This window comes from Gavialis gangeticus, unplaced genomic scaffold, assembly GCF_001723915.1.
Source record: "Gavialis gangeticus isolate Ggan-Ray unplaced genomic scaffold, GavGan_comp1, whole genome shotgun sequence".
Lineage (NCBI taxonomy): Eukaryota > Metazoa > Chordata > Crocodylia > Gavialidae > Gavialis > Gavialis gangeticus.
The window spans coordinates 33,728,101-33,740,020 of record NW_017729026.1 but is presented as its reverse complement, the minus strand read 5'-3'; the positions used below and the strand labels follow the sequence as shown (position 1 = coordinate 33,740,020).

The following is an 11,920-nucleotide window of genomic DNA, read 5'->3' as shown; positions in this document are numbered from 1 at the left end:
TAGCACCTAGGGGCCATCCCCCTCCCCTCCATCAGTACACCACTGTACCTTACACAAACTTGCAGAAGGCTCACCTGTGCTGGTCAGCCATAACCATTGGCATTAAGGTGTAGACAGCAGTTTCGTTATCTGTGTAGAAATTAAAATGAGCTAGTCACTATAAAAACTTCTTCATGCATTAGGTTTATCCATCAGTAAGTACTCGATTTTTAACGTTTCTATGCTGGGAAAAAAACCACACAAATTGTCTAATTCAGGGATGTCAAACACTTGTGCCCCAAGCTGGAACTGGGCCACAGAGGTCCTTTAGGGGTAGATTCAGGCCAGGGCCACAGCAGGAGCAGCTCTGGCTCCCTCTACATACCGAATACTGGAGCTAAAGCTGCTGTGGCTGCCGCATGCATCGTTGTGCCATGGCACCTCTAGCTCCTGCACAGGACACACAGCAATAGCAGCAGTGGCTCCAGCATGGAGTGGCAACAGACCAGCAACCAAAGACATGGGACTGCAGCACTGGCAAAGGGTGAAGCAGTTAGAAGGTGACCAGGGCTGTAACAGCCCTTCCTTGCCCTCCTCCTGCCAATCACCATGTACCTGGGAGTCCAAGGATCCCAGATTCTATACCAGGCCACAACCCCAATTTCTGGTTTCCCAGTAGTCTGCCAAGCCAAAAATAGTGACGCCACAGCCTGGATATGGCCTGTATACTTGATACTCCTGCTCTTATCTAAGAGTTTAAATTAAAATTCAAGGGGGAAGTTACTACTGTTAATGTGGAAGATATGTTTAAAAGGAATACAGTGTAGCAATTGGGGGCTAATAGAAATAATGAATTTAAACTAGAATGGTGCAAAGGAGAGCCGTTTAAAAATCAGTGGAATAGAGAAGCAATCTTATGACCAAGAGTTCACCTGGGAACTGGCTGAGGCCGCATGCTCCAGGACCATGGTTGTCATGGGTGACTTCAATTACTCAGAAATCTCGTGGGAGGATCACTCAGCAAAATCCAAGAGGTCACAAAGCTTCCTCTTGTGTGTGGTTGACCTCTACCTGACTCAAGAAGTCTATGGGCCAACAAGAAGTAAAGCACTGCTACCAGAGATGACCTAATCAGCGACCTAGTGATCATTGGGAAGCTGGGTGACAGCAACCACAAGCTGATCTCCTTCACCATCCGCCATAAAGCTGGCAAGTCAGTCAGCAACACGCAAGTCCTTGACTTCAGAAAAGCCGACTTTGACAAGCTCTGGAGGCTGGTCAGTGAGGCCCTAAGGGACCACGAGCTCAGGGGGAGGGGAGTTCAGGAAGAGCAGTTGCTCCTCAAGGGAACGATCCTCAGTGCACAAGCTAATTGTGTTTCATCTCGGAGGAAAGGCAGCAAGAGGGCACAGCAGCTCCCCTAGCTCTCCAGGAATCTAGCAGACCTCCTGAAGCTAAAAAGAAAGGCCTACAAAGGATGGAGGATGGGATTCACCTCCAAGGAGGAATATTCTGCACTAGTCCAGTCCTGCAGGGAGCAAACGAGGAAAGCCAAGGCTGCAACTGAACTCCAACTAGCTTTGAGCATCAAGGACAATAAAAAGTCCTTTTTCAGATGTGGGGAGCCCGAGGAAAAGCAAGGGCAACATTGGACCCCTGCTGAACCAGACTGGCTAACTGACAACTAACACCCAGGAAAAAGCCAACCTATTAAATGGGTACTTTGCATCGGTCTTTCATCAGTCCCATGAGACGCCCATGCCCGCTACGGGACAGGGAGGTCCGGGTGAGGGAGATCCCCTGCCCTCCATTAATGCTGACCTTGTGAAGGAACACCTTGAGAAGCTGGATACCTTCAAGTCAGCCAGCCCTGACAACCTACACCCCAAGGTACTCAAGGAGCTGGCGAGCATCATAGCCCAGCCTCTGGCACGGATCTTTGAAAACTCCTGGTGCTCTGGTATAGTGCCTGAAGACTGGAAGAAGGCCAATGTGGTACCTATCTTCAAGAAAGGGAGGAAAGTGGATCCGACTAACTATAGGCCCATCAGCTTGACTTCTATCCTGGGGAAGAAGATCTTAGAAAAGTTTAAAGAGGCCATCCTTAATGGACTGGCCGACTCATGCTGGCTAAGGGATATTGCGGGTAGGTCTTGCTTGATCAATCTCATTTCCTTCTACAACCAGGTGACCTATCACCTGGACAAGGGAGAAGAGATTGATGTCCTATATCTTCACTTCAAAAAAGTCTTCAATCTGGTAACCCATGATCACCTTTTGGCAAAACTGGCCCATTGTGGCCTTGGGTCCACCACGATCCGCTGGCTGGGAAATTGGCTCCATGGTCGGACCCAGAGGGTGGTAATTGATGCAAGTCAATCATCATGGTGCCCTTTGACCAGTGGGGTCCCCCAAGGCTCTGTCCTTGGACCCATATTGTTCAACATCTTCGTTAATGATGTGAACATTGGAGTCAGGAGCGGACTGGCCAAGCTCACCGATAACACCAAACTTTGGGGCAAAGCATCCACACCAGAAGACAGGCGGGTGGTCCAGGCTGACCTGGACAGGCTCAGCAAATGCGTGGACAAGAACCTGATGGTGTTTAACACCAAAAAATGCAAGGTTCTCCACCTTGGGAAGAAAGACCTGCAGCATCCTTATAGGCTCCGCAGTGCTATGCTGGCTAGCACTATGGAAGAAAGAGACTTGGGGGTCATCATTGACTACAAGATGAACGTGAGCCTGCAATGCAATGCGGCGGCTAGTAAAGCGATGAAAACGCTGGCTTGCATCCATAGATGCTTCTCAAGGAAATCCCGGAACGTCATTCTCCCCTTGTACTCGGCCTTGGTGAGGCCGCAGCTGGAGTACTGCATCCAGTTTCGGGCTCCACAATTCAAAACGGATGTGGAGAAGCTTGAAAGAGTCCAGAGATGAGCCACGCGCATGATCAGAGGTCAGGAAAACAGACCTTATGATGACAGGCTGAGAGCCATGGGGCTCTTTAGCCTGGAAAAGCACAGGCTCAGGGGTGAGCTGATGGCCACCTATAAGTTTATCAGGGGTGACCACCAGTATCTGGAGGGATGTTTGTTCACCAGAGCACCCCAAGGGATGATGAGGTCTAACGGTCATAAACTACTACAAGACCGTTTCAGGCTGGACATGAGGAAGAATTTCTTTACTGTCCATTCTGCCGATGTGGTCCCCATCTTTAAAAAAGGGAGGAGGGAGGACCCGGGCAACTATAGGCCCGTCAGTCTTACCTCAATCCTAGGAAAACTCTTTGAGAAGATCATCAAGGAGCACATCTGAGATGGGCCGGCTTCAGGGATGATGCTCAAGGGCAACCTGCGTGGTTTCATTAGGGGCAGGTCATGTCAGACCAACCTGATTGCCTTTTATGATCAGGTCACAAAAGCACTGGATGCAGGTGTCGCCATGGATGTAGTCTTTCTGGACTTCAGCCTGGCCTTTGACACTGTCTCCCACCCCATCCTCATTAAAAAACTAGGCGACTGTGGCATTGATGCCTACACAGTCAGATGGATTGCAGATTGGCTCAAGGGTCGTACTCAGAGGGTGGTGGTGGACGGGTCATATTCGACGTGGGGGGAAGTGGGCAGCAGAGTCCCCCAAGGCTCGGTCCTTGGGCCCACGCTGTTCAATTTCTTTATCAGCGATTTGGACGACAAGGTGAAAAGCAACCTGTTTAAATTTGCTGATGATACCAAAATTTGGGTACGCTAGTAGGGAGGGAAAGACTGCAGCAAAACCTGGATAGGTTACAGGGGTGGGCTAACAAGAACAGGATGCGTTTCAATACTGACAAGTGCAGATGTCCAATGCTCCTAAATTGAATTCTCTCAGGCTTCAGAGCATCTGCTAGTAGCCTGTTAGGGGCCCAAATAATTCTTTCCCCTCCCCAAGGATATTATTTGCCTTTGGGGGGTTGTTTTTCACCTTTCTCTAAAGTATTTGGTTGCACTGGTATTCCTAAGAATATCAACAGATCTCTCAGGTGCCTGACTGCAGAACTTCCTTATATGCTCAGTCTAACCAACTGCCAGATGTTAGATAAAGGATGAATATCATATAGACAGCAGCAATATATACTTATCATGTAAGAGAGAGGAGACCATAAATCTAGACATAAAGAAACACAGAGGGGAGAGGGAGAGGAAAGAGCAGAAGTGGCTGATCTTCATTTTTTTTAAATCAATCAATTTCATTTGGTTACTACAAGATATGAAGTAAACAGAATTAACACCTTCAGAACAAGTAGATGTTAATGTTTCTTATTCTGAATATTCTTGTGCATGTGCACTGCACTTCAACTAAAGCATACAAACAGATGCACTACAGTCTTGGGCAAGCAATTACATAAAAGTTATGAATGGAAAAGAAAAAATATAAACCTAAATTGCACTACAACCACGCTACTCAATTGTGCTTTTTACATAGTTTCATAATCCATTTTCTGCTTCTACATGCACCAGAATTCTGAAATGCAGTATCTTGCAAATATGAACAATTCATTAAAGCCATAAATAAACATCACTTTTAGATCATTATAAAGTAGATGACTCAAAGTTGTTGCTTACAACATTAGTATGTGGAGGGGCAGAGGAATTAGAAGCATCTCAGAGGGCAGTGAAGAATGACTTTGCTCAATTTAAAAATACAGTGAATCTTTAGCCACCAGCACATTCAAAACAAAATCAGATTTTTCAAAGCTTGCTGGCTTTCTACTGGTTCTTCAAGGCAAAGCTCAGAATGCACTGACTGATTGCTAACTTCTTGTATACCTTGAAGATGGAATCGAAATGTTGAAAACAGAATTCAAATCATGATACTAAACTAGAAGTATCAATTCAAGACAAGTTCTTGTCATTTTTGAAAAAGTGAGTCCAGGACAATTTTCTAATTTCAAGCCAGACTAGAAATATAAGAGTGTAAAGAGCTGGAAAAAAGATTCTGTTTCTTGCTCTTCCCTCCTAGTAAGCAGAGAAGAGTAAAGCCTTTGAAAAGCTGGGGAAAAAACTGGAGTATAAATTAAGTCTCCAAGACAAATTTTAAGCATCTTCACAACAGCTCCCTGTAAAAGAACCCAGGAATAACAAGCAGAAAAAAAGGGAGCGAGGAAAAAGTATGAAACAGACCAGTACCAGTGCTTTTCAGCAAACATTTAAACTTGGCTCAACAGTTAACACTTAGCTATACCCACAGTTCTTGGATCCAGTTTCCCAATATAGGCAGACATGCACACTGCCCTGTAATACACATGCAGTTACAGTTACATATATACACACACATACATTTTCTCTATCTTTATACCTATATCTATTGATTTGTGTGCATGTGTCTCTATATAGGTATCTCTACACAGATATATTTGCCTACAGAACTTGACAGGGACAAAAAAGAGCACGAAACCAGTCATGCTTATCCCTCGCCTGCAAAGCATCATGATGAACGGCTCCCCTTCCTCACCAGCAGCTTGAATCTATGGGGCATCAAACTCACCTGACCCATGCAGAGCTCAATGAATAGAAGAGCCACTTCATGAGCTGGTTACAGAGTGTGGAGTCATGGCATCTGGTAGATGATATGGCTCACATACACCTGTCTATATATAAGAGTGTGAGAGCACGCACACAAGCTTTTGTGAACTCAAGTTCACTACATCAAACGCATCTCATCAAATGAACTCGAGTGGAGAAGCAGGTTCAGGGGATGCACCCAATGAAGTGAATTTTAACCTCACCAAAGCCTGTACTCTCTCTCTCTCTGGCTTTGTACAGACATTCAGTTTCTCCTGGGAGAGTAACTGCTCTCTCAGGAGAAACCACAAGTATACAGATGTTCAGACTTTTTCTCCCAGAGTCAAAAAGGAAGAAAAATAACCCGGGCACAACCAGAGTTAAATCTCTCCTGGGGGAACTTCTCCTGGTACAGCAAACATCTGCCCACGCTGTGACTTCTGTCAAAGGAGAACAGTCTCCTCAGCCTTTCCCCTTCTCCCTGCCCCCAGGAGAGTGTTACTTGCTGGACTCTGCTGCTCCAGAGGACTCCCCTTTGCCACCCCCTCACTGCACTGCAGGGAAACCCATGCTGACCTCAGGCAGTCTGGGTCAGCCAATCAGGGCTGCCCCTATGCACTGCCACCATCTGTCACCAGCAAGACTAACGGAGCCTCCAGAACACGCCAAGAGGTGCACACCAGGCCCTCCCCTGGCTGCACAGTCAGCTCCCCACTCTGTAGGGCCTCGCCACCCGCATGCCTGCACAGCGGCTCTGGGTACGTTTCCCTACCCAGACAGCAACTCTGTGTGTGCTTCCCTCTCCGCCGCGTGCAAGGTTAGCTCACCATGGCCTCGGTCTCACTGAGTTACCCCACGAAGGTGCCTCTTTATTCCGCCTTCTTCCCTAACACGCCTACCAACCTCTCTTCTCTTTTTTTTTTGAAAAGGGGGTTTGGGGGAGAGGAAGGCACAAGCAAACAGACAGCCCTTAGTGACCGAGTCCCGCAGGGCGGCTGGAAGACAGACAGACAAATGGGTCCTGGGCTGAACTCGCCGCTGGCATTCAAAAGTGCGACTTCCTTGTATGACTTAAGCGCTTTGTATTACTGTGATTATTACCCTGCATTATTTCCCCCCCCGCACACGTGCACGTGCCGCCCGCCGGGCTGACCCGACGCGGGGACCCCAGTCCCGGCGCCGGCGGCTCCTACCGTCGGGCAGCTCCACGGTGCGGGCGCGGCGCAGGGACCTGGTGAGCCGGTTCAGCTGCTCCATGGCTCTCTCCATCCTCGGGGCGCTCGCCCCGCGCCCCCCGCGCCGCGGCCCTTCAGCCCATGGCGGCGGCGGCGGCTACGGCGGCGGAGCAGACCCCGCACCCGGCCTCACCCTCCTGCCCCGCCCGCACCCATGCTGGAGGACACGCGGCGCGCATGCGCCCCCGGCGCGCATGCTCACCAAAGGAACATAGCGCCGCCGCCAGCCCGCTTTGCCCTCAGTGTTGGGGGCGGGGCCTGATGAGGCTGGGTGTTGGGTCCGCTCGCCCTGGGGCTGTGCTGGGTGCAGAGGGTGGGGGTGGCTGATGGGTAGGTAGCCCTCTGGGGCTGAAGCCAGGCAGGAGGCAAGGTAGATGCACCTTCTAGACCAAGCAGTCAGCAGGCTGGAGGCACTTTCATTCCATAAGATTCTAGTGATAAGATTAAAATAATTTTTGGTTCAGCTCTCTACACTTTTACATTGCTAGTCTGGCTGTGAAGTAGAAAATGGTCCTGGACTCAAATATAATACGACCTTGTCTTGAATTGATACTTCTAGTTCAGTATCATGATTTAAATTCTGTTAAAAGATATCCCCTTAAGCCCATTATTAAAAGATAGCACCATATTATTAGGCAAACTAGACAGCTGCAACAAAACAAATTCTTTATTTGCAAGGTTTCGGGCACACGTGGCCTTCCTGGGGCATAGGAGAAGGCAAAGGACTTTCCCAGCCAGGAAAACTCATACTGCCCTCCAGCACTCATGTGCAATACGCATTTTCACTTCTGTCTGGGAGAAATTTTACAATTTACAATTTTTACAGTTTCTCCAATGCCTGAGGAAGGGCACGTGTGCCTGGAAGCTTGCAAATAAAAGATTTTTTTATTCTTTCCAATTGTCTAGTTGGTCTAATAAAAGATCTCACCTCTATCACACTGACTGCTTGTACTTTTAGACCAACACAGCTATAACTTTTGCCCCGTCTAGGATAACTAATTCAAAGAGGCCTCAGCTTTCCTGAGCAGAAGGGCCCCAAATTGGGCAGTCGGGTGACAGGACAGGAAGCACAAGGTGGACAGGACAGGGCAGCCAGCAAAGGGCCACAGGACAGGGGCCCTCCAGGTGCAGCAGGAGGAAGGAAGGATGTGGAGCCTCCCAATCTGATGTGTCCAGGCTTGACCTTTGGGGAGGGAACCACAAAAACAATAAACCAGTTTGACTCCTGAGGTTATTTCTTTTAATGAAACCCCAAATCTATATTCTTCCCTCCAACACACTTCTTTTTCCTGGCCTCATCCTTCTCCATCCTCCCTCGCACCCCGCAATTTCTTCCCTGTTTTCCATGGGAAAATATAATGGGAGGGAAGCCAAGGAAACAAAAAAAAAGTAGAGGGAACATGACAGTAGATCACTAAAAGATTCATATAATAATAAACCTTCCCTCAGGCCTCACAGCTTGAGTGCCGAAATCTCCAAACCAGAAAGATTCTGTGTTGAAATCTGTGGGATAAAACTACTTCAAACGTTGAATCTATTTGCAAAATCTCCTGCCCGTTTTTTAAAGCAGATCTGGATAGCAGGCATCAGCATGCCGACCCAAGGATTTGAGTAGTGGCTGAATGGCAGCTCAGAGTTTGAGTTTTGTGCTAAGGAAATATGGGGATCTATCAGCTTGTAAAGTTTTAAAATAGGTGTTTCTTTCAGCCTGCAGCATTCCAGGAGGGGCCAGGCATCCAAGGGGTGGGGTTAGTGTAGGCAGGACCCAACACCAAAATCCAGAGTATGGAGCCAAGGCTAGGGGTGGGAGGGCTGTGATTGCTGCATTAAGTCCTGTAGTTCTCTGGCACCTGCTGTTGCCCATCTTGCAGGCACTGCTGCATCTGGATCCAGCATGCAAAGAGCCCCACAATCTGGTTCTGGCCCAGGGGGCCAGATGGGTAAAAACTCCTGGTTTTAACACATGCAGGTCTGCAGCCTTGGGCCTGTAGTTCTGGCCTAAACCTGAAGTTATCCCCCAAGTGTTGAGAGAGGTAAATCTTCACAAACAGGTGAAAAGCTTTAATGCCAAAAATTAAGGAGCTTAAAGAGAAAAAAGTAAATGATGATCATCTAAAAATGGCTTGATAATCGTCCTGTCCTGATTTGACAGTCATCCAAAAGGTCACCCTGCCCTACATTTTGCCTGACTTGACAAGTAGTTGTATTGTAGAAAGGAAAGGGATGCCTTAGCAGGTGTTCTGGTTATTAAACTAGCAGGGTCTACCAATAGTAAACATGAAAGCCAAACAGATGAAGCTATCTCTACTTTGAAAACTATAAATATGTGTGACTTATTTATGACAATATCTGCTAAAGATTTCAAGGAACAGTAAAGCAGTCAGTGGATGCAAACCAAAAAAAGAATCTAAAGATCTCAGGAAGATGTGTTTAAGAATTATAAAAGTAATGAGAGAATACACATGTTGTCATATGGTAGTAAAGCACATATGATGTCATTTTTCAAAAGAATAAGTTGTAATGGCAATGGAAAAAAATCTCTTCTGTTTGTCAATAAATCAAAAATTCACAGCATTGTAAAAAAGTATATAATACATTTGTAGTCAATTAGTTGTACATAAGCTATTTTGAAAATGTTAAGCTTAATAATGGATGTAGCCAGATAATCATGGATATAAATGTAATAGCTGCAAACAAGGCATAATCATAGTTGACTCAGGAAAATTAGTTATCACACAGACAGAATATCAGCTCCTTAGCTAGATGTATATAGCTAATTAGAATGTTTACAGTGAATATTTTAATAAGTTAGGAGTAATCAACTGTCCCTCCAGAACTGTTTGTGAGGCCAGTTTTAAAATCTGCTTAAATTAAGTTTACATTTTTGATCAGCCTGAATAAAAGGAAAGATTACGGTATCCGGTGTCAATCAGATCCTGTCTCAAATGAATACCTGTTACTGATATGGTGGCCAGACTCCAGTCTACTCTTAGAAATTATCAGATAGCTTCCAGTTCTAGTATCAAATTTATTTTTTCACAGTGTTTTTAAAAGGTAATTGAGATGTTGATTGTGCAGGCAGGACTTTACACTTAATACCCCATTGATGATGAATAAGGGAAGTTTGCACTTCCTAGAGCTCAGTCTTGGTTTACAGATAACAGATAAAAAATAGAGTAGTTGTTTAAATTCTGAAGACTGCCTTCCACAAGAGAAAAACAGTAGAAATCAGATGAAGGATCAGAGTTGCTGAAAAGGAAAGCAAACTTGCCAACATACCTAAAAATACAATAATACTTCCTAATCCTCAAAAAGCTTCTATCTACCTTGGAGACAGCCTCTCTTCCCACCGGACAGTCATTGACATATGTCATCTGAAAGTCCCTTAATTATAATGATTGTGGTGTGCACAGTGGAAGATTTTCAGCGCTAAAATTCACTATCCTAATTGGAATGACTGCCTGAATCTTGATATTCAAGGCATGATGCATATGCCATCCGTTTCCTCAAGCATTTGCCTGATAGGCAATAGGAGTGTTTAATTCAGTTTTATTTATCATTTAATAGATGAGGGCATGTTCCCTCAAACATGAAAAGTGGGTATTTTTGTACACTAAAATGTTCAGTTAAGGGTGTCCTCTTTCAGTCTTTAATCTGGCAAGCACAAATACATGCTTACTTGTTTCTCTTGAGAAACTTAGGGAAATATTACCTTGTAAGCAATGTGTGGTTTCTATATTCTCTTGTCCAGTTATTTATTTTCCTATTCATTTGATTTATATGTCACCATTCCCAACAAAGGCTTAGTACAGTAAGAGGATAAAATAACTTTCAAGAGGAGGACAGAATAACTCATAAAACAGAAGTATGACAAGAAAACAAAACAACATGGAAACTAGAATATCCACATGGAGCTGAGCCCCCCAAACAATATTTTAGCTTAGTTTTGTTTGCTTAATGCTTGCCCAAAGAAGAAGGTCTAACATCGCTTCCAAAAGTTATCCAGGCTTGGGCTCTGGCAGGCCTCAAGAGGACCTCTAGAGCTGAAGAGCTATAGTACAGCTATATATTCGCTATATATTCTGTACATTGAGTAACATAGACCTATTTATACATTGTGCCAAATTCATCCCTGATATTAACAGTCATGATTTCAGCAGAGCTGTTGTAGAGTACTAGCCTGTCATTTGGGACAGAATGATTCAGTTACATGTTGCACCCGAGACGTCCTGGCTGTCCTTGGGCAAGTCCCCTCTATACCTCAGTTCTTCACCTCTATCTGGGAGGACTGTCAGGCTAGATACACTGAGGATGCTCAAAAACTGTGTAAATAAGGATAATTTATTCCACCTGAGGGGCAAGTAGCTCTATGATTTTTAGGACTCCTTTGAAAACAACCAAAAAATCAGCAATTAAAAATAATAGTGCTTTGTTGTTATACATTCAACTGATATTATTAGTTGTATTTCATTTATTTGAGCAATCATCATACAGAATCCTTACAAATATTTGACCAACTGCATAATATAAATATATTAAAATCAATATAGAATATATTGCAATAACAGACAAAGGCTCAGGTGTTTTATCCACTCTAAGTACTTTAATATTTTAGATTTCTTGGGCTGAATTTGAAGTTTAAATTTACACTTTATTCTAGAGTTATCCAAATGACAGGAATTCAAAACAAGAATTAGATATTTTGAAGCTCTTAAGTGAAATGAGTATCTCTTGAAAGCCTGAATATTTTAAACAAGAAAAGAGAAGGAACTTTAATTGCACCAAGTCTTACTGTTTATTTTTTACTTGAATTCAATTAATGAATGTCACAATGCTGAAAGGATTGTCTAACTCAGTGAAAAGTGGCAAGATTTATCAAGTGGCATTGTTAGATATCTGTCAAGCCAAAGCATCCAGAGAATTATTTTTTACTAGAGAACTTTGTTATTTTCAATACCGCAGCAACTCTCAAGCATTATAACAAAATGTAGCCACACAAAAGTGGTTGCAGTGGAACACAGGCATTCATAGCACTGTTACAGCAGCACTTGCTCTGAGTGTCATCTATGCCTCACTGCTTGCGTAGATATGAAGTACTGGAACTGGCATAGCAGTTGCATCAGTTCAAATGGATGTCCCACAGTACCCAGACTTCACTTA

The 11,920-nt window shown here is 44.8% G+C and overlaps 1 protein-coding gene across 3 annotated transcripts in view; it reads right to left on the bottom strand.

The window, feature by feature from the left end:
- Positions 1-6,871, bottom strand: part of HACE1 (HECT domain and ankyrin repeat containing E3 ubiquitin protein ligase 1) — a 97,342-nt gene extending 90,471 nt beyond the window's left edge. For all 3 annotated transcript variants that reach the window (XM_019520160.1, XM_019520162.1, XM_019520161.1), the window contains exons 1-2: positions 6,719-6,871; positions 75-129 (exon numbers count right to left, since the gene is read on the bottom strand). In XM_019520160.1, the coding sequence (XP_019375705.1) occupies positions 75-129; positions 6,719-6,794 (131 nt within the window). In that variant the 5' untranslated portion in view covers positions 6,795-6,871. The remainder of the gene's footprint in view (positions 1-74; positions 130-6,718) is intronic.
- Between the last annotated feature and the right edge of the window lie 5,049 nt (positions 6,872-11,920).